Source organism: Protopterus annectens, chromosome 7.part0 (assembly GCF_019279795.1).
Source record: "Protopterus annectens isolate FY-2018-M chromosome 7.part0, PAN1.0, whole genome shotgun sequence".
Classification (NCBI taxonomy): Eukaryota; Metazoa; Chordata; order Ceratodontiformes; family Protopteridae; genus Protopterus; species Protopterus annectens.
The window spans coordinates 595,702,702-595,726,692 of NC_056739.1; the positions used below are offsets into that span (position 1 = coordinate 595,702,702).

The 23,991-nt window shown below is 44.4% G+C and overlaps 1 protein-coding gene across 1 annotated transcript in view; it reads left to right on the plus strand.

Moving 5' to 3' along the window:
• LOC122806064 (serine/threonine-protein kinase ULK3-like) overlaps nucleotides 1-23,991 on the plus strand; it is a 571,755-nt gene that overhangs the window by 515,640 nt on the left and 32,124 nt on the right. The window contains exon 10 of the mRNA XM_044076303.1: nucleotides 7,592-7,694. Within this exon, the coding sequence (XP_043932238.1) occupies nucleotides 7,592-7,694 (103 nt within the window). The remainder of the gene's footprint in view (nucleotides 1-7,591; nucleotides 7,695-23,991) is intronic.

Genomic DNA, 23,991 nt, shown 5'->3' on the forward strand with positions numbered 1-23,991 from the left:
CTCCTCCCATGGGAAAATACCTCCCAAACCTGTCCAAAGCCATTCCACTAGGGTAGCATCAACTTCCACTGCCTTCCTCAGAGATGTCCCTACTAAGGATATTCTTGAAGCTGCCACCTGGACATCTGTTCACACCTTCATAAGACCCTACCAATTGCATCTTTACTCCAAATCCCGGGCAAGCTTTGCTTCTGCAGTCCTGCAGGGCATAGTGGCTTCCACTTAGAGCAGTGCAAGCCTATTCTCCGACTACTTCCCTTCCTTCCTTCCACCCTACTTTTTCATCTTTGGGAATCTTCCCACAAGTGATGACTGCAACAGTGAAACACAAAGAACATAGTACAGTTGGGTACACTTGCTATAAATGTAGATGTTGGGGTGTAATCACTGTTGCAGTCCTGTTTCCCTCCCTCCTTCCCCTTTTTATTTCCATCATACCTAATGGCATTCCCCAGGTTAGCCTTCTTTCAGGCCTTCTGGGCTTTATAGGTCGTGGGCAAGAAAAACTGATGTAATGGCATCAGCTGCCTCCCTTTATAATAGCCCTGACTACCTGACGTCAGTCTCAGGTAACCTGCAGCCGACGCAGGAGGGGTATCCTTTACTCTGGTATTCGGGCCACCTGAGGGCTACCCAGTAGGGATAACCCACAAGTGATGACTGCAACAGTCAATACACTCAAACATCTACATTTATGGTAAGTGTACACAACTGTACCTTCTTTCTTCAGATGCTCCTTCCACAAGGACCTAATTTCCTCTGCTTTGCAGCTTTAGGCAGCCTCCTTACATATCGCACTAATCAGTATTCGAGATCTTATCTACTTACTTGCTTTAAGAATATTCCTGCACTCCACACTATAATGCATATTTCAGTACATTTTAAAGGCATATATACATTCTCTACCTCCATGTTACAGTATGTATACTATACAGCGTATACACATATATAACATTTTTGAAGATGGTCAATTGGTAACTTCTTCTGATAGTAAGACAAAGCTAGTTCCATAATTTTGGAAGACCTTTTTGTTATGCATTTATCACTTTTTCCTATTGTTGTTATTTATTTTTAGTATTAGGTTCCTCATTCTGTTGTTGCTCCCTTGTGATGTGTTCAGGTGTATACTTTGAAAAGCAGCCATGCCAGTCATTATTAGAGATCAAGCAGAGGCTACTACACTCTAGCCTTAATATCAGAAGTGGAATACAGTAACAGTTTCTGAAATGTTCATGTATAGATTGTTTTCTGCTATGGAATTGCACTTTTTCATGCTCTTTCATGTATCTTGTTCAGAGGCTAAAAAACTCAGCATTGTATTCATTAATGGGTCAGACCAGTGAGGTATAAAGTGGTACAGTGATCTTCTTGGAGTGTCTAAATGTTCCCTTTAGAAGTAGATAGCCTATACCAATGGAAGATGCTTTTATGACTTTGGTTGACATAAACTGCTTAGAGTTTAAACTGGTGTCTTGTCATTGTCTCCTGAACTTTTATGATGGTGTTTTTTTTTTTCCTTTTGTTATAATTTGACCATGTATTTTCTAATCATAGTATTTGTCATTTTGCCAAGTTTCCTGATGCTAATTATATTGATATTAAACATGAGATCATTACTGGTGTGTGTTTTTGTAAACACTCTTAGAGAACGTTTGTATGTTTTATTAAAATAATTATATTACATTTTTGCTATTATCAGTGTGTCTGTTTATCCACAACCACTTTTTATCTTTTATATTTGAGAAGAATAGGGTAGAAAAAAAATGTTTCCATTAAAGCATGAAGTGTGACTCTGTTGGTAGCCCCTTTTAGGAGAGACAAATAACCCCCTCAGTGTTTTACCCATTGAATTACGTATCAATTGACATTTAATGCTTTTAATTTGTCTGTTACTCCCTTGTGTGGAATAGTGCCAAGTGTCTTAGCAAAATCAAGATAAACAATATGACTCATACCTCAAAACCTCTTAGAGCAAGAAATCTGGACAAAGCCATAAGTAATGGTGGGACAAAGGCCCAAAAGTAGGAACAGTTTTTAAATATTGCTCTTACAAACTTCAAAAATTGATAGAATAAAAGGTGCTTCTCATTCTGGAGCCAGATGCTGCAGTGCAGGTACAGCCCCAGCTCTCAGACGCCAATCCTAGATGCTGCGGTTTCAGTAACTTTGCAGATCCCTTCTGGGCGCCCCTACAAACTTCCCTCCTTTGATGGGGTCACTTATTTGGTCCTCAAGTGAAGGATACATTGACCACCGGGTGCACTTTATTTGGACTCTTCTGCCAGGGTCTGTTTTTCCACCACTTTGGGACCTACTCCCAAAGGACAGAAGTGGGATGGGAAAGATGTGGTCCAAGAATCAACAGGGAAGCTGGGATACACGGTCAGTTTACTCCCTAGAGGCAGAGGGGTACACAGAGACGCCTAGAGGCAGCAGAGGGGGTCCAAACCAGAGAAGCAGGAGAGTCTGACAACAAGCCCTTCCATTCCCTGAGGCACCACCCGACAGTCCATCCTTGGAGGCAGTCGGGGATCGCTATCGCTGTACCCACAAGCTCTCCTCCTGCCCAGATGCAAGACAGATGGCCTATCATTATCATATCCTAGGGTTACAAAAGCTCGAGGAAAGTCCCTTCTCAATAAAATTCCCTTCCAGATGTGTGCCACCCGTCTTTCGAAAATCGCAGTTCAGTATCAATCTCTACAAGAAAGGGCCATTCAGCCAGTTACAAGCCCTCATTCAGACCCAAATTCATCAAGGTTCTTTTGGTCCCCAAATACAGGAGAATATTGGGAATATTGGACCCCGCAGACTCACCAAGTCTGTGAAACAGACCTTTCACATGGTCACATCAGCATCAATTTTTGCCTTCCTAGAACAAAGACAACTGCTTGTGCTCAATAGTCTCACAGGATGTATCTATCACATAGAAATTCCAGAATGCAGAAGGTTTCCTCCGCCGGCTGGGGTCCCATCATTTTCACCAGAGCCCTGCCTGGTCTCACAAGGATTGAGTGTGAGTGTTTCACCAAATCACAGCCAGTGGTCACCACCTCACCTGCCCCCATTGGTTCATTCCAGGTGTTTCCCAGATCTCGACCACTGGCTCCTCAGCCAATTTGGGCATCAATCCTCCAAGCCAGGGATTACACCTAAATCTCCCACACTTCAGTTAGGAATTTCAACAATTTGAATAAATATCCTCCTTGTTGTCTCCAATATTAATTTCTCCAGATAGACGCAAATTTAGACTTTGTTTGGATGTCAGCAACCCTCACAGACTGAAGAATCATGATATCCAAAGTCAGTGGGCAATCCATCCCTTCCAAAGCCATCGGGTCCTGAAAGTGTTAGCCTCTAGTGGCCCTCATGCGCCATAGACTGGTCCTGTTAAGTAAGGGGGCATGTCTCTTTCAATGGATGTCTTTCACCCAGTGGTCTTACTCACCAACTTCCCCATGCCACCAAATCCCAGGAACACAAGGCAAAACCACCCACCTATGGTGGATTTTCTTCACCCAGATTCATCAGGGCAGACCTCCCTTATCCCCCCCCCCGTAGCCACACAGGGCAGACCTTCCCCTCCCCTGATCGGGGCCACACACAGTGGCATGGTTCATCCCTGTGGTAAGGGGCTCACTGGAATAACACCTGCACATATAAATCTCCTAGAGATGAGAGCAGTGCTTTAATGCAACAAGCCCTCAACGACTTTCTTCCCTTGGGAACAAAGCGTTCACACGACTTCATGTCTGTCCTATGGTATATATATCAACAAACAGGGGACAACCACTACCTACTCCCCCTTTGTGTCGAAACTCCCGTCCCTGGGGCAATACATCTCTCATCAGTTTCTGGTAGCAACTCATATCCCTGGGAAAACCAACATTTTAGCGGACAGATTGAGCAGATTCTATTAGCATGCAGTGGTCTCTCAAAGCTCTCAAACAATCTATAGTGAGAGATTCAAACCCTATGGGGCCTTCTCCATGTTATTCATCTTTTGCTACTCCCCCAAAAACTCTTCTTGCCCATTGGCCCTGCTCTCTCTTCCCAATTGCCAGGCTATCCCCCATGTCTCCACAAGTACCAGGATTGGCCTCCGCTCTTACCTTTTTATGCCTTTCTCCCCTTCCATTGATTGGCCCTCCCCCAAAAAAAGTTTCCGGCTTTTCCCATACCTCATTCCTTACATTGCTCCCTCACCTGTCTGCCCAAATTTGTCTCCGCCTCCAAATTTGGTTTCGCTCCTCCATAGCATCTCTCTTCAGTGCTAGACATTCTGATCCAGTGCACGGGTCACCTGCATCGGGTCCATTCCTTCTCTCAACGTCACAGGCTTGGTTGCTCCACTTCCTTCCTAGCTGTGGCTTCCTATGATCTCTAACCCGTTATCTCCCCTTAAATCCTTCCCCAAATCCTTAAACTAGAATCTCTTTATACCAGCAAGTGGAACGCTTTTCAATTTTTAGCAAATCAAAGAATATAGATCCCTTTAATGTCTCTGTTCTGAGTTTTGGGATTTTTGTTTTGATTTTCACTTTCTCTTCATCTTCCTACCGGCCTTCAAAGTTCAGTTGGCTGCTCAGTCTTCTTCATGTCATTTTGTCCCACATCATTTGTAGAGCTGTCCCACAGGCTTTGTAGAGCTTTTCTAAAAGGGATTTTTTCCCTTAAATCTCCGTCAGGAGTCCTCTAGGAATGACACCTAAATCTCTTGCTGACATCCTTAATTCCTCCTCCCTTCAGCCAGCTGTTTCTATGTTCACTGGTGCTCTTTCATGGAAAAACACTCTCTCTTCCTGCTATTAATACTTCTCTGCCTCCATGGAGAGTACTGGATCATGTCTTTCTCTGTTCGGGTCCTATCCTTGTTCCACAAGGACAGGACAATTTTGAGGTGAACTAACTATATCCACTTGCCTATGGTGCAACTCAAAACTAATTTGAACTCTAATATTGATCTTTTTTATTTTCCAATTACTCCAACAGATCTTGGAAAATTACATTATCTTGATGATTACCACCCTATCACCTAGACATATCTGGACAAAAAAAACACCAGGGATGCTGTCAGCTCTTTCTTTCTCTCTGTAAATAAGAAAGGCCTTCCTGTTTGTTTCAGGACACCCTTAGATGGCTTTCTTCCACCATCTCAAAAACACCCCATCTCTCAGGGGCAAACAGCTGTGCTCAAAAAGCGAATCCACCACCAGAAGTTTAGCCACGCCCACAGCCCTCCTTTCTCAGGGCTAGACACCTTTTCCACTATTGTGCAGCAGCCACTTGTCATTCCTCACACCTTTGTTTCTCCAGGAGAATTGGATTTGGCCTCCAGGATAGAGCCAGTCCTGTCTCCTTGGTTCTCAAGAGTCTGTTCCATTGAGCCACCCAGGATAGCAAGAATGAAGACGGGTCCCAAGAATAAAGAATAGCTAGATTGACATCCCTAATTGCCCATGTTAAGGTCTAACTCTCCCTTCTTTCTTGGTTACCTACCCTCTCTTCTGACCCTGCGCCTTGACCCCACCTTGCCCCTTTGTTTCTTGATCTCCTTGTTTGAAGATTGTTTCTATAGGCACCAGTGGTTCCAACGTCTCAACCTAACCCCTTCCTAATCTTTAATTGCTTCTTTCCTCAGTGGTGTTTTTTGTGCTAGGTGTTTTACAAACGAGGTACAAACCGCTTCTGGTATTCTCATATCTTTGCATCATGGGATATGGGGTAAGCTCAGCTGTAGCTTAGCAGAGCGAGCTTATGGAGCCGAGGATCGGCTCCGATCGCTCCTCAACCAACAAAGAAGAAGTAGAGAGAACAAAACATGGAACGCTATATGGTAGGTACATAACTTCTCATTTTGCATTAGCATGAATTTTATAAACAATATGAAGTCAAAACTCAAATTTCTGTCATTATTTTCTGACTTCACTCCTCAATAATTTGCCAATGATTTATCAGAAAACCAAAATTTTTGTTGAGACCGTCCAGAAATATAAGGCAAAAATCTCGACATTCTGCAAAAATCTGGACAGTTGAGAGGTATGAGTTACTGTGATGTCTTTATCAGGTGTCCCTGTTCCCTCCTCAAAGAATATCATAAGGTACAAAAAGTAAGAACTCACCTTAACATCACATACTGTTCAATATCTAACAGTAGTAGTTTCTCAGGGTCATTTTAAAAAGCTGAGTTATCATTCTTTCTACCATTTTACATGCTAGGTACTAAGCTGATTAGTCTGAAATTCCTTTGGTCTGAAATGACTTCCAAAAATCCCCTTGTAAACTGGTACTTTCACTACTTGTTGTCATTGCCCAGGGATGTGTCCATGTGTTAACACTTTTTCATGATTAATAGGCATTTGGTCTGTTTTACTCAGTTGACTGTAGGAAACCATCAGGCTAATAATATATGAGGTCATGTGGAATTTTGAGTTTTTAATTGTACTTTTGAGGCACTAGTTATTGTGTTTGCACTTGTGTAGAACATGCATCCCCTTGGGCCTGCAGTACTCTGATGTATTTCTTTGCTTATTATGAAGTTTGCACATTTTTCTTCTGCAAGCAATTTTGTTATGTTTTGTAACTGAGTGATCACTTCATTGTTTATTGATAACACTTTGCAGTCATAGTTTTCCCATTTAGTTTTATGATGCAATTAAACAATAATAACGCAACTATAAAAAATTATATATGTTTATATATATATATATATATATATATATATATATATATATATATATGTGTGTGTGTGTGTGTGTGTATAAAATATAAATATATAAAATTTTTATACTTTTGTAAGCACATTCCCTCTACTGCAGAAATTCATATGAAAAAAGTATCCCATTCATACCACAATTAAATACAAAAATAAATCATATGTATTTTGGGCTAACCAAATGTATGACTCATCTGAGGTACTTTTAATATTTAAATACCAAGACAAATCAACATCAGTTAACCCTTCGGTCAACCATTTCTCTATAAAGGAATAATCAGTTAGTTTGTAATCTCTAGCAGTCTCTACCAATTTGTCCTGTTTATAAAAATTTTTATAGCAAAGGTAATTTCTGAAAATTAAGCAGTACCTCTTTTTTCTGTTATACGTCTTATTAATTTGTGAGTCCACCATTTTATTTTGTTAAATGTATCTATATTTGTGTTTTATTGGAAAGTCTTTGTATCTTGTGAAAGCTTATTTTGGGGTAGTGATGATAGTATTGCAATCTGTTTTCATACGTCTGTCGTTTATTTAGCCTTTGCTGTCAAATTCTAGGGAGCAGGGTCATTTATCCGTGATTGAGTTTGATTGTGTTCTTAGCTTTAAGATGATTGTATCATGATGATGTTATTTTGGATAGGGCATAGTATTTCAACAAACTCTGATATAAAATGGAGCGAAACTTTATTTGACAAGATCTGTATTCCCATAATAAATTACTGTCTATGCAGCTTCTGTTGTATAGCATGTTTCATTGCGTAACAAGTCACAGCTGGGGACCTGCTTGACAGTCTAATTTATTTAAATTAAAAATAATTATTTTTGATTTCTTGTGTTATATTTTTTCAGTAATACTTCTTTTTTTTTCTTTAGGTAAATCAATACATTTCAAGAGCTGAAGAGTTAAAAGCACTTGTTGCATCTGATAACAAGGAAAGTTTTGAACAAGCAAAATCTGCCAGGGATATTTTGAAAGGTGAGTGTTCTAGTACCATGGAATGCAGTTTTCAGAGCTGGTCCAGAAAATGTAGATGTCTTTGAAGTCAAACCCGAACCAAAGGGTATACCATGTCATTCAGTTGGGAAAACAATGCCACTGGGTAGCTTTCTAGCTGTTCCACTCCATTTTAACCATTGTCAGACTTTTCTGTTGCATTCTGCTCAAGTGTTTTGCAGTTCTTCAGCATATTTGCCATGAGGTATGCAGTATTTTCTTAACCCATAAAATTATACTTTATCGTGCACATGTTTTTAATGCACCATGAGGACACGCATGCTGTCATTGCTCTTCTAGCTATTTTACTTCTCTATTTACTACCTCCAACTTCTATGAGTAAATATTATATTGCATATGACGTTGTATATACATAGAAGCAGAAAATAGATTTGTCCCAGCTAATTAAGGTGCTGTTTTGATGTAGGCAAAAACCCCTTACTGTTCCCACTTGCTTATTTGTACTTTCAGTACTAAAAAGGTTTTCTTAAGCTGCCCGTATCTGGGCATGTGAGAAACATTTATGTCTGTAGATTCAGATATGATTATACATTTAGGTTTTAGGTTTAGGTGTCACAAGGCAAGATGTATGATAATATTTTACCAAAAATTTCTTGGAAGTGTTAATACATTTATAAAGTAAGTACATAAAGTAAAAGGCGATCTAAGCTATGGTATGAATGGTTGAGTTTGTGAATTTGATCTGAAAATCAGGGAGCCTAGGTCATGCTAAGGTTTATTTTAATCTGTGACTGTGCATTTAGAATTAAGCGGTCTTGCTGTGGGAATATGCATGTTGTGTCTAAACACTTTCAAAAAATAAAATGTACTGCTTCTGAGAAATGACTGGGCTCCAGTACTCTTGATGTGAGAAGTGTCAGGATTGTTATTTTGTTAATTAATGAGATTAGAAGAGGAAAATGTACAAATTCAGTCCTGCACAACCATTCAGTTTCTGGCAGCTGCTGCTCTGTGTAACATTTGAGTACTGTCCTTTGTGTTTTAAGATTGGGTTTATCCTTTCCAGTAGTCCACATTTGGAATAATGTTTTCACATGATGTCCTTCTGTTCCCATGTTGCAGTATTCTGCATATGGGTTTACTCCTCTAGTCTAGCATACGTACGGCCAGTATCTAAAAGGTTTCAGTCCCTACAAGGTGCGTGAGGCATCCCACATGGCCGAAAGTACGTGGGCCATAAAGGTGACATCGGCACTCACCAGCCCTCAGAACTTTGCAGCTGCCAGTCGTATGCCAGGTGTTTCTGCTACCACTGATGTTGGAGTCGTGGATAAGTATCCTGTTGTTTGTTCATGTCATTCAGAAAGGGTAATTGTCAGTGTGGCTGCCAGATCCCTCACAAGAACGCTCACGATAAGTGCCTTTTGTTTTTGGGACAGTCGCATGACCACAAAGCCTGCCCTATTTGCTAGGTGTTTGTGCCTAAGACACTATGTAGTCACTTGCATACACTTAAACTTTACCTTGAAAACCAACATCTGAAGCAGTGTACCTTATGGATGGGAGGGTTCCTCAGGCGTCTCCGCAGAACCGCCAAAAAAGAAGGCCAGGACCTTATGGCCTTCATCTACTGCTGAGCCTCTTCCGACCGATCCCCAGCCTGTGGCCAACATCGGCCTGGTTCCAGGACTTGGACCTGGATCCGCCGCTCTGGATATCAAGGGTATCTCTAAGGATGCCACACTATCCTTAGGTGAGAGCACGTCCACAGAGGCTATTTTGGCACCGGTCTCTGACACCGGGAATGATCCTGCATTTTCTGTGGAACTGTCTGAACCCTCCAAACCCCTGCAATCTCCGGTTTCTAGGCAGACGTCCTCCGGACCACTTAAGAGAAGGGAAAAGAGAGACATATTTCTCCCACAACAGGTCAAAGCCTTTTCAGTGCCTTTATGGCATTGAGACCTACCACTGCTGTTATTGATCCCACTTCTCGTGAGCCCTAGGCATTAGCCTACTGAGACAGCTACTAGAGGAAAAAGTCCTTTCAGATTCCTCAGAGGAATCACTGTCTTACAACTCTCAACTATCTTCTCCCTTGGGATACTGATCCCCAGAAGAAGAGTCAGTGGACCCTGACTCGCCAGTTGAAGACTTGACCTTTGGTGAAACTATTAGTAAGATGAAGGAACACTTTAAATGGGAATCCTCAGAAATGACTGAGGTACAAAAGAGGTATTACAACCTCATTCAGATACAACCCGCCAGCCCATCTGCTGTTCCTCCTATCCTACTTGCCTTCTCTTCAGCATCTCTGAACCCTGACTCCGAACTGCCTGCCCCACACAGACCAAATAGGCTTTACAAGGTGCCTGATACTGCCAAGCATCTGATTCAGTGCCCACCTGCTGATCTGCCACTATATCAGTCTCTATGGATAAAGCCTCCAAACTCTTACCACCATTCTCTCTGCTGACTAAGACAGCAAGACCATCGAAAGGTTGGGCAAAAAGATATATACTTCAGCTACCTTGGCCTTCAGAGCCACAAACTAGCAGACTCACATGGCCAAGTATGCCTTGTCCTTCTTAGAATCTGCCACCAAACACCTAGCAGATATTCCAGACTCCCCTGCCAAAGCATCACTGTCCTCTCTCCTGGCTCATTCTTCTCAGGTCACCAGACACTCTATCAAGTGTAGTTGCGTGCTGCTGAATCCTCAGCCAGGTCAGCAGTATCAGCATCTGCCCTACGCAGATAATCTTGGCTTTGTCAACAACCCCTGCCAGATTATTTTAGGGCAAAGCTCATTGATGCTCCTTTCGACAATTCTGCACTCTTTGGCTCTAAAGTAGCAGACCTCTTCAAATCTCTGCAGCAAAAAGTCAAAGAAATGCAGGACCTTAAACATTTACTGGTTTCACCAATCCCTAAGTTTCACAGAAACTATCCAGCAAAAACTCAGTTTATTAGGAAGCATTCCTGTCCTGCTCCTCATTCAAGGCCTCGTAAGCCCACAAGGAAACAACCCTCTCCAGCTAGAGCATCACCTCCCTCTAGTCAGAGCAGTCCCTTTCAGGACAGTGCAGGTAGCATCTGACTACCTACCACCCTTGCCTCCCCCCCTCCTTCTGTACCACTGTCTGCTCACCTCTCTCACCGTCTTCCTGTTTGGACCCATCTCACTTTAGGCAAGTGGGTCCTGTCCATACTTCAGAACGGTTGCTTTATGTTCTGGATCTCCCTACCCATAGGGCGATGCATGCCACGACCACCTACTCAGAAACTACACTTCTTGCAACTGGTAGTGTAGACTCTGCTAAATCAGGGTATCATAGAGAAAGTCCCCTCAACTGCAGAAGGAAGAGGATTCTACTCAAGGCTCTTCCTGGTCCCAGGAAGGAAGGACCCTGGAGACCTATTCTAGACTTTCCCTACCTCAACCGTTTTCTAAAGGTGCCTACCTTAAAAATGCTGACCTGCCAGCCCTTTTCCCCCTCTCATAATTCCAAAAGGATTCCTGGCTACATTAGCTATAAAGGATGCTTATCTCCACATCCCAATCAAACCCACCCACCCACCCACAGGAAATACTTGAGATTCTTGGTGAATTCCTCTCACTTGAAATTCTCTGCCTTGCCCTTTGGACTCTCTACCACATCCAAAGTCTTCACCAAATGCTTGGCACCAGTGGTGGCTTACTGCAGAGCAAAGGGAATACAGATATTCCTTTACCTGAATGACATGCTGATCCAGGCTGCCAGCCAAGAAACCCTCCAAGGGCACATTCACTTTGTGGTGACCCTCCTTCAATCACTGGGATTTCAGATAAACCTCCCAAAATCTCATATTCAACCAACCCAAGACATATTCCTAGGGTGCAGGATCCACTTATATCTCAAGGAGGCATTCCTACCCCACACAAAAAGTAAATTCATTGACAGATCATCTCCTCCTGGTTCTTCACTCTACAGAGTTGACTGCAAGGCAGTACCTCAAACTTCTGGGCTACAAGGCAGCTACCATACCCATGCTTCCTTTAACAAGATTGCACATGAGAAAGCTACAGTGGTACCTTCGCTCAGTCTGGAAGCAACACAACCATCCTCTGGAGGACATTGTGCCCCTACTACCTTGCCTAAAAAAGGAAATAGTATGGTGGTTGGATCAAGGTAAATCACAACCCAGGCCTTCCTCTTCAACCATCTCAACCCACTCAGGTCATGCACACAGACGTCTCAAACCTGGGGTGGGGAGCCACTGTCAGCCACAGAAGGCTGCAGGGCCTGTAGCCAAATCACCAGAAATCAGAACACATCAACGCCAAAGAGATGATGGCAATCCTTCTAGCCCTCCAGGCATTTCTCCCTTTCCTACAACAGGGACCACTTCTGATATATACAGACAACACCACTGCACTGTGGTACATCAACAAACAGGGAGGGACCAAGTCTTACCTGCTCTGCAGACTAGCCCTTTTGGTTTGAGAATTGGCGATTTCACAGGGAATAGCCCTACAGGTGACCTACATTCCCTCTCTCCACAACTCATAGGCAGATTATTTGAGCAGAACCAGCACAAACAACAACAAATGGTTGCTTCACAGAGATGTCTTTCTGGATCTGGTCCGCAGGTGGGGTATACCTCAAATAGACCTGTTTGCCTCCACCATCAACAGGCAACTTCCTGGCTTCTGCACCAGGACACCAGAACCACAGACACTGGCAACAGATGCCTTCTCAGTTTCCTGGAAGGGGAAATATCTGTATGCATCCCCCCCTTACCACTCATTCAGAAGGTTCTGCTGAAAATACAGCAGGACAACCCAAAAATCCTGTTGGTGATTCCCTACTGGCCCAAACAGCATTGGTTCCCCTTACTCCTACATTTGTCCAAAGGCAATCACCACAAGCTACCCCCAGATTGGACCTTCTCACGCAGCACAAGGGATCACTAATTCATCCACGCTGGCAACTTCTGCAACTAACCCTGTGGCTGATAGGATTCTGATCCCCTTCAGACACCTTTACAGTGAGGACGTTCTCAATGTCCTGCAAAAGGCCAGGAAACCAAATACAAGAAAATCATACCTTTCAAAGTGGAAACAATTCACTATTTGGTGTCATAAAAGACAGCTGGACCTGCTTCTGAGCAAGGCCCCTCTAGTGCTGTCCTATTTGTGTGAGCTGTTAGACTGGTCTGGTTTATTCATCCATCAAAGCCCCATCTGTCTGCTATTTCTGCATGCTTGCCTCTGGATCCCCCCATTAGCATCCAGACTTCCTTCCAACCTCTTCCTTAAAGGGGTACTTCACCTCAGACCTCCCAGGAAACCCTCTTTTCCACTTTGGGACCTTAACTACGTGCTCGAGAAGTTTATGCTCCCGTTGTTTTAGCCAGCAGATAGAGCTTTCCTAAAGCATTGTACTTGGAAAACTGTTCTGTTAGTGACCCTAACCTCATCCGGAAGAGTGCCTGAACTCCAAACCCCTATGGCGATCCCTCCCTTCCTTGTTTTCCACAAGGACAGGGTTACCCTCAGGATAAACCCGACCTTCATCCCCAAGGTAATCAATGACCTGTTCCTCAATCAGGCCATGCACTTAACTGTCTTTTTCCCAAACCCACAAGGAGACAGTGAGAGAGTGCTGCATTCCCTGGATGTGCACAGACAAATTATATTTTACCTGCACAACACCAAGTCTATCAGATAGCCTGACCAACTTTTCATATCCATCAACCCCAGAGCCCTAGGGAAGGCATTGTCCAAGCAGACTATCTCTACTTGGATCTCCAAGGCCATCACCTTCTGCTGCCAATTCCATGTCTCTGCAGGATACAGTTAAAGCTTATTCCACAAGAGCCATGGCCTCTTCAGGTGCCTTCTTCAAGGGCCTGGATACCTCTACTATCCTGGAGGCTGCTACTTGGTCTTAGGTCCACACTTTCACCAAACACAAACTTGACCACATCAGTAGATCCAGGGCAGGGTTTGCCATGGGCATCTTTCATGGATTCCTGGAATCTTCCTCTAGACCACCACCCCAATCTCATTGAGCTTTGGCACTCACCCATATGCAGAATACTGAGTAGCATCCTGCCATCCCCCAGAATGATACAAGGACAAAATGAATGACTTCAACAATTGGCTAAGCTTCTGGTGTCATTCTAAGGGGATCCAGTATCTGTCTGCCTGGGATAACATGATCGACAAACCACAATGCTTTGCCAGAGATGGCCTGCACCTGTCGCCCCCTTGGGATTCCGAATACTGGCTAAGGCTAAATGCACTCACTTGAGGCACTCCTTAAAATGGAGAACATCGACATCTGTGCAGTGACAGAGACCTGGTTCAAGGCTCCAGAGAGCACCCCTGCATTACCAGGCTATAATTCATACCACACCTTTTGGCCACCTAACCTGGACCGAAGCACTAAAGGTGGAGGCGTGTCCATATTCATTAAGGATATCCACACCTCCAGGCTAGTTGCTCAGCATAATGCATCTGAGATTATCCAAGTACAACTAACTCTGGGCAAGACCGCAATCCAAATTGTAGCTTGCTACAGATCCCCTGCCATGCCCCAGGATTCCCACTCCTCATTTCTTGATACACTGGAAAATAGTAGGGTACAACCTTACACCCTAATAATGGGCGATTTCAACTACCCCAACATTAACTGGGAAAACTACTGATGTACCAACTCTTGCGCTCAACGTTTTCTGGAATTCATAAATTCCAACGCCTTGGATCAACTTATCCACACCCCCACCAGGGGCAGCAATATCCTAGACCTGGTCATTACCAACATGGGGAACCAGTGTTCCACACCAGAGGTCAATTCCATGTTGCTCAGATCCGACCACAAGCAAATCACCCTAGGCATCCACATCCCCACCCCCATCCCCCATTAGGGAAACCACCGTAAAAAATTTCTCCAAAGCCAGCTTCATGCTTCTTAAAACAGAAGTGACAAACTTCATGACACCCATGCTGACGGACAATAGAGGTACAACTGCTGAATCCTATACAACTGCACTTTATAAGCACTTACACGAGTGCATGGATCGTGCAATCCCTAACAGAACCAGGATGCTATCCCCAAATAAAGGAAGCCAATCTGGTCGTCCCCTGCCATAAACAAACTCTACAACAGAAGAAAGAAACTGTTGCAAAAAAGAGTAAAATCCCATGATTGGAGGAACTCCGTGGTCAGCCTCAGTAAGAAGCTGAGATCTCTCATAAAGTCCTCCAAAGCTAGTTACGAAAACAAAATCGCCACTGATTCTAAAGACAACCACAAAGCATTCTATAGCTATGTCAAGAATCTCAATGGCAACACTCTGATCTGCGCTGTTACAGCACAATGGCACTAAATATACAGAACCAACTGATATTGCCAACATCCTGCCAGATAGGTTCATTGCTAACTTTACCCCTCTCTCATCCCCTAAAGGGCCCATCTCTATACCGGAAGAATGCAAAGTTCCTGTAATCACAGCTGCACAGGTAAACAACACACTCTCCAAAGCCAAGAACACAGCATCCATGGGACCTGACACCATCCCAGGCTGCGTTTTACATGAACTATAGAATGAACTGGCACCCCACCTGAGTACCATGTTCAGTCATAACCTCACCTCAGGCTTTGTTTTCACTGAATGGGGCACAGCAACGGTTATCCCACTCCACAAAGGGAGAGCCATGATGGACCCTGGGAACTACCGCCCCATTAGCCTGACGAGCCTGGTCTGCAAGGCTATGGAACATATCATCATGGAACTTATAAACAATGACATTGGTAATCTCCAAACTCTGGACCCTACCCAGTTCAGGTTTGTAAAAGGCAGATCATGTCTCCTAAACCTTATAGACTTCTTTGAAGTGGTCACTAAAGCCATAGATGAGGGTAAGGTGGTTCAAACAGCCTATCTAGATCTCGCCAAGTCTTTTGACACCATCCCCCACTCTGGAATTATAGATAGTCACTAAACTAGGTATAAATCCCTGTGTCACAAGATGGGTTGCCAACTGGCTCACTGACAGAAGAACCCACACTGTGAAAGTACCCACACTGTGAAAGTAGCAGACTCTAAATCCAACACCAGACTAGTGACAAGTGGAGTACCACAGGGTTCAGTCCTAGGTCCTCTCCTGTTTGGTATCTACTTCTGTGAAGTACAGGCTAACACAGAAGGTTTTTGGCTAACAACGTTCATAGATGACTGCAAACTAGGAGCCATAATCAAAACTCCTAACAATGTGGACATCCTACAAAAGGGCCTCACTGAGACAGATGCCTGGTGTGAAAGCCATGGCCTCAAGCTCAATGCCAAAAAGTGCATTGTCATCCCTTTGGTAAAAACTCTGTACCCATGAACTTACCACATAAGCGGTAGTCTGCTTAACACCGAAAGTGTGATGAGACCTTGGGGCACAGGTGGGCAGAAGTCTCTCCTTTGATAATCACATCGCCACAGTAGTCAGGAAACCCTTCTACATGGCACACCTCATCACAAAAGGTTTCTCATCCAGGAAGAAAGAGGTCATTGTTCCACTCTACTTATCACTCATTAGACCCATTATAGAGTACAACGCCCCTTTTGGTATGTACCTCACAAGACATCTACAACAACTTGAAAGGCCACAGAAATACCTCACAAAGAGGATTACCGGCCTCAAATAGATGCCCTATGCAGACCATGTCAAAAAACTCCAGCTCTGTCGCATATCGCCTACTCAGAGACTATCTCTGCCTAACATACAAAGCTATGTCAAACCCAGAGCTGTTGGACATCCTCCACTTAAAGAAATTCCCATCCCTCCGAGCTACATGCTCTAGGGACCTAAACTTTGTCAACACAATAAACAGAACATGCTGGAGGGATAGATTCCTGTCCCAGAGACTTCCCATACTCTGGAACAAACGACCTATCTATATCAAACAAAGCTCCTCATTAGCACTCTTCAAGAAAAATCTTGATGATTGGATGGAAGATAGGAAATTCACCCCGAGGATCACTTCTGCAGCTCTGCTTGACAGGGGCACAGGAAAATAATTTTCTTGGGTTGCAAAAGCCAGGGTACCGTTTGGCTAGGCTTATATAGGCCCTAGGGCCAATAGCCTAGTACCTACCTATGAACCTATGGGGGGATGTTGCACCTAAGATACTGCTTCCAGATATGAATCTACTTTTTCATCAGCTTAGTGGAGATCTCAGGGTTAAGGATTATCCCACTCGCAGCTTTCAAACTTCTATCTCCAGAATGTGGAACAGAGTGCTTCTCAAAATTTGGGACAACTGAGCAAAATGTGGAACACCTGCCAACAACTTCAACTAGGAAGTTGTCAGGATGGTTAAAGTGCATTACTTTGTACTTCATCATCATCATCTTAAAGTGCATTACTTTGTACTTATTAAATAATATTTTGATGATTTAATATGAATCAGTATTATTTACCATAGATATTAGTTAAAAATATTCTTACCATTGAATATGTGACAGACCCTTTCAGTGTAGAACAGTGAAGAGCATGGACTTGAGACCCAGATTGACAGTCGCGTGAACTAGCACCTCAACCCTTTTGCTCTTCAAGTGAAAAGCAAAAATGCAGACACTACGACAGTACTCAGTCTATGCCCCCCCCCCACAGCTGTTCGAGCCTGAGCTATTCTATTGTTTTTAAAAAGACTTGAAAGGTGAGAGATGTGCACCTCTCACTGCCATTATGATGATACATCCTGGAGCTTTTTTACAAACGTGCTGTTAGTGAATTAACTAGGTTTCTAGCTTTTCCAGGTCAGATGTTAGAGAGCAGCCACCTGAATCCTCTGTTCATGGATCAGAAGTAATTGGTGCCTAGCCTCCTACAGTCGCCACTGAACCACTCAGTTGGAATGGTTGGCACTGATTAACTAATTATCACTAGATACGTTTGCACCATCGGTAGTTCAGGTTCAAGAGACTGGGTTCTTAATTCATTCTTTTGGGATTTGGAGTTAAGTGTAGAGTTTCACCTATAGGGCCATCATTTGTTGACTATTTCCTGGCCCATTGTGGGTCCCTCCTCATTATGGATCTTGCCTTTCCCAGTGTTCCATGCTGCAGTTTTCTCTTTATCCCTGTTCTAGCCTCTGAGCCTGCTAACCATCATACCACTGCCATTTCCCATTCATTCCCCTTCATTAAGACAAGAGCAGTCCATAGTATGAGCTTCACACAAGCAGTCATGAAGGATGTTGATTTTTGGCTGTAACTCAACCCCCCCCCCGATGTCAGTGTGGACAGGTTCATACATTGCCTCTCCTCAGCATGTGCTTGCTGCCAGACACATGCCCTAAGAAAGCTACTGCTCATGAGCTTGTGATCAGCATGGCCACATAACCCCAGCCCTGCAACCACTGCTTCCCTTTGCATGAAACAGGGCAGTCACCTAGTAAAACACCATCCCAGGATGAGCAGGCAGGTGTAAACTGCTAACACTCGCACTCTCCTGATCAGCTGTTCCATTTCACGTACCTCTATTTGAACTTGGACTATCAGGATCATAGTTTGGGTTTTACCTCCAATCCCATAGAACTAGACAACCATGGAAAATTTTGCTTTTTATATCTGGTGACTTGGAGCTTACTGTCAAGTCATATCCATTTGGGGGAAGTATCTGGATGGCAAAGCACCTAGATTTATTTTGATTTTGATTGGGATAAGATGCATTAGTTGTCTTCTTGCACTGAGCTGTATAACTTCTTAGGCCTGGTGGCCTGGCATCTTGACTGTAGCTGTGTCTTATCTTTGCAGATGGTAATCATTCTCACTGCTGCAGTAGCCAGTGTGTTGTATTTTGCCAAGGATGCAACACCTTTCCAGCTTCCCAAAGTTCTAACCCCCTTTCCACTCAGTTACAGTGGCTGTTAATAGGCTAATCCCTTTTGAGAGGAACTATCAAAGCAATCAGAGTGACTAAAAATCTTCTGTACATTTCCACTTTTAGCAGACGGATCTCTGAGGCTTTTCTTGAGCAGCAGTTAGCCAAGGCTTCTTGTCAGACACACAAAACCCATTTTGGGTACCCCTTCCACACGTATAAATACTGATTTTTTTTATATATATTTTTATGTTTTAACTGTTTTGCATGGAAATAGTGGTAAGTCTCTTTAAAAATACCAGCTTTTCTGGCACACCTTGGTAGATGCTCCTCAGCTACCATTGTTGTCTCTCTAGGGATTGCTGTCAAGGAATAGACTATCAATCAGTACCCTAGGGCTTATCCTGTATTTATTTAATGATTGATTAGTGTTTTTAGGGAGTCATAAAGTATTTTTATAGAGAGTAATGGACTTGTATGTGAATGCTAAAGTTTACTGGTTGTTTACTTGTGTTTTCTTGTGTTTTTTAAGGGGCGGCTAATTTACCTAAAATTGTCAGTTAACAAGGAAATCATTTGCGCTTCTTGTGTAACATTGTTTTTGGATATTTCTATTTATTTGGAAGGTAAGTGCCTTCTGTGTGGGCTCTTCCTTTGCCTCAGCCAACAATGAGTGACTTTGCAGTGACCACTTACCTGTTTCCTTGGATCCCTCTGGTGTAGCCTTGCCAGCTACTATGGACTGGGGCTCATCCATGTCCTCTGCAGCTGTTCTAGTGCCTGGCTTGGCTATGGAAGAACCGACTATTTTGGGTACAGGAAATACTTTCAGAGGATCTTCTTGAGACACCTGAGGAAAGAGACCTCTTGCTTGGGATGATATGCTGTCCCCTAAACTTTCTCCCATTGGGGATGTACCTAGAAGAAAGAGAAAGATAGTCCTGTAGAAAATAAGGAAATGATTTTTGCTTATAAAAATGATGTTTTTACCTTGGCTAGAAATCTATTACATATAGTCAATGCTGAGTGCCAGATGCTTTCTCCTAATGTTTCTACCCATTTTCTAAGTAAGAAACATTTTATGATAATCCTGATGTGGAGAGAGGTGGGGTTTTGTTACCTCAGAGTTCTGTAGTCAAAGACTGATTCTTTAGACAGTGAGCCTAAACTTGTCCAGACGGAAACATTCTTGTTTTCTAAAACTATTTCCATATTAAAGGATGTATTTTCTTGGTAACAGTCAGATGTCCCCTCTGAGCTATTCAGATTTTATTGATTTACTTGAACAAGAAGTACCCAATTCTGAAGCCATTCTTTTTATTTTAGCAGTTTTCGAGGATGCTTTTAAAGCTGATGTAATGCTCCTGATTCTATCCCATCTGTTCCTAAAATGCAGATAAGCTGTACAGAGTTTCCCAAGTTAATACATTTCTCTATTGTCATCTGAGCTTACACATCTGCTATCACAACAACAACTTCCTGGGGACAAGGAGGGTAAGTGGTTGAACAGACAGGATAAACAACGTTTTTCTTCTAAACTAGCCTGCAGATTCCTTAACCACCTGGGCTGTATATGAAAACGTATTTTTAAATGGGGCAATATTTCAAAATAATTTTCTGCTTCCCCTTACTCTGAAGTCAGCCCTTGCACAAATCCAGTTGTCTAACTTGTCTCTAAACATTCCTTAAAAAAGTGTGTAGGATTGTGCTGATACAGTTTCCAGGGCTTTTGCTTCAGCAACTGTTTTGAAAAGATACGTTTGAACATGTAACCAAAATGTTCCAGATGAGTTAGTCTGAACTTTTGAGTCGCCGTCCAGAAACAGAGGATCTGAAGTAGTTGTCTTCATTTGCTCTTCAACCTTTGAGTTACAGATCCTTATCAGATCTGACTCTGATGCATATCCAACATCTGATCCGAGCTCAAGGCTTCTCCCCTCACCCATAATGCCCTTGTCTCCTTCCTCCCCAGATCTCATTTGCTGCCTGTAAAGTCTGCGTCGTGGTCTGAGCTCTCTGCTTCATTTTTTGGTAAGTGAGTGTTTTTTGGGGTTTATCTCTCTCTCTTTCTGTATTTTCTTATTTTCTCTCCCTACTTTCTATCCTCCCCTTCCACGTGGAAGAGAAAAACTCTTTCTCTACCTATCCTTCCTTTCCGTAGTGTGTGCTTGTGAGTGTGCTGGGCCTGACCTGGGATCATGTCTGAAACTCCCAAGCCAGGCTTCAGAAAGTGCATAGAGTGTGGCCATAAGCTGTCCCCAGCTGATGGCCCCACTCTGTGCGTGGTGTGTCTGGGGGCGGCCCACCTTCAAACCTCCTGCTCCATCTGTGCTGGGTTCAGTCCAAGGGCACTGAAGGACAGGAGGGATAAACTAATTCTAAAGGGCCTCCTTCTTTCTTCGGGGACTGTAGTCCCGGTTCCCCCTTTAACTTCAGCTTTGGCTGCTGCTTCTTCTACGTCCCTGACCTCTGGAACTCAAACTCCCACTAAGAGGTCCGAGGAAGGGGAAAAATCTAAAAAGGGCAGTCCAAGAAAGTGATCCCCTGACTGCTCGGCGCCGGCCCCCCACCTAAGACTAGACCAGTTACAAGACCAGACTCTCCCCGGCTCCAGTTTTCCCCTGAGCCAGAGGAGCCCTGGATCTGGTAGCCAGTGCAGGTTTCCCCTCACCATCCATCCAGGCCACTGTTGGTCACCTCCTCCTCCTGCTCCACCCTGAGCCTTAGTGAAGCGGAGATGGATAGGATGATGCGGAAGCTCATCCGCACCCAGATTCAGATGGGAGTCTTACCTGCCCCTCTCTCTGGAGCGGGGAACACGCAGTTATTCTTTACCTCAATTACTCCTTCTCTGATTTGACCTTCGGTTTCGGAGCCCTTGGACCTGAGAACCTTCGGGGTCGGCACCAACGGTACCTTGTACCTCGACGGCGGCCACAGCCTTGAGCATGTCTGATCCGACAGGCTCTAGGAGCTGTAGCCTCAGCACTGGATCCAAGGGGATGTTGTTGGCTCAGAGTGTGTCAGAGTGCACTCTTCCTCTTGGTATCTCGGTGCTTGGAGGCTCGGCTCTGGCTCCCGCATCGGGGCAGAGGGGGATGCCTTCTACTGGCCTTTATCAGGATGTCCATTCCCCTTCAGCTTTTGATGTGGTTAAGAGGGTTCTCTCAGTTTCGTTGAGACCCTTAACCATGTTGTCCTCAGACTCAGCCCCAACTCCCTCTGTTTTGGGTATGGTTCCAACCATCCTGCCATCTCAGGGAAAGCCTGCTGCTGTTTTGCCTCAGGAAGCTCCCATTTGGGAGCATCAGGATGTCGGTGAGTCCTCCCCAGACATTCCCACCGAAGAGGTTCTTTGCAAACATACGTGCAAAAGGAGGCACTTAGATTCCCCTCTGGAGTCGCTCACTAAAGACACCGATATGGGGGAAGGTTTTCCTCCCAGTAACCCCCAGAGGATCATCCTTCGCTAGGGGGTTGGTTTGCCCAGAAACCTACCTTGGACAAATCTGTGTTGCTCGCATTTGGCGCAGACCCCTTTACTTCCTGGGTGTCCCCTCCCATGGAGCCCTTAGTCGACCTGATAACATCCCAGGCATGGAACGAACTGGACATGGTGGAGCCCATCCCAAAGTGCCCAGATAAAGTTCTTAACCCACCTTCAGTTAGGACACACTGGAACAAGGGGTCCCCGGTTGATGCTATGGTGGTGGCAGATGCCACTAGGAAAGAGCTCACTCAGGAGAGCTCTATGGTTCGCCCTTCTGATGGAGAGTCAAGGACACTGGACCGATGTGGGAAGTAGGTGTATGCTTCAGCGACTTTTTCAGTAAGAGCGGTGAATTACATGGCACACTTGATTCGGCTGCAGCGAGACCTAGTGAAGAAGATTGCCGAGTCAACCCTGAGTCCATGCCGGCGAAGGACAAGGAGAAGTTTTCCGCTCGTATGGCCACTCTGAAGTCAGTCACGAACACCTCTATGTGTCTCCTCACCCATGTTACTGAGGGAGCCACTAGGGGAGCTGGTACATGCGTTCCCGTCAGGTGACACACCTGACAGTGGCTCTGTCAGTTCTTTGAACCTTTTAAGATATCATTCACCAATGCCCTGTATGACGGTTCCTTCCTGTTTGGAAAGTCAGTACGTGAGACCTTGGTCCAGAGTGAGAAGGACGGGAAGACTCTGTCTGCTGTCAGGATACGCTTCTCCTCCCCTCAAAGATCCTTTTCCGGGAATCCGCGAGGGACTAAGAAGATGTGGTTCTGAAAGTCTCAGGTGTTTTCCCGAGACTTTCAGGACTTGCCTTCCCCCAGGGGCAGAGAGGGATACAATAGACGTTGCCCTAGTGGCAGAGGGGGTCAGAGAAATTATGGGTCTTGAGAGCCTTTCTTGGACAGACCAGAGCAACAGCCCTGAAGGGTTGCCTGACTGTCTGTCTCTGGAGGCAGTCGGTGGCCCGGTTATCGCTACACCTAATGGAGTGAGAGTCCATCACAGCAGATCATTGGGTGTTGCAGATTATATCCAGCCGTGCACAAGAAGGATGCAGCACTGGAAATAGCAAAGCTGCTAGAAAAGCGGGTCATCCAGCACATCCCCCAAGACCAGTCCGGATTAGGCATTTATTCCAGGTTCTTTTTAGTTCCAAAGAAGACAGGGGATCCAAGACCAATTTTGGATCTTTCCACCTTGAACCTGTCAGTGGCCAAGACAAATTTTTGGATGGTCGCCCTTCAATCTATCCTGTCCTTCCTGCAGGAGAACGATTGGATGTGCTCTGTCGACCTCCAAGGTGCATACTATCTTATCAAGATGGACAGGCACTGTCGGTAGTTTCTCTGCTTCTGGCTAGAAACCAATCAGCATCAATTCAGAGCGTTCCCCTTTGGTCTCACCGCAGCCCCCAGGGTGTTCACCGAAGTGTTGGCAGTAGTAGCAGCTCACCTGAGACTTCATGTCATTCAGGTTTTCCCCTACCTGGACGATTGTTTCCTCACTGCCCTTCCAAGCATCAACTCTGTCAAGTGAGAGATTCCTTCCTTTTACTAGCCCAAAGGTTAGGCATCACCATCAATCTCAGCAAGTCGTCTTTGGCCCCATTTCAGACATTAGACTTCACTGGGACTCTGTTAGACATTATCCATACAAAAATCTTCTTTACTCCAGACAAGATACACAGTCTGAAACTGCATATTCTTTGCATTCTTCAAACCCGTTTTCTGACAGCAGTAGTAGTACTACGGACGTTGGGGTCTGTGGCGGCCACAATCAATCCCTTGGCACGTCTTCACATGCGGATCCTCCAGTGGACTGTTTCCATACAATGGTCCCTGCTAGATCTACTATTTTCTCATCCTGTTTGAATCTCCTGAGTGTGCAGGACCTCTATCTGGTGGTGGATTCATTTTCCTGACCTGGTCTAGGGACATCCTTTTCTCCCTTCATTT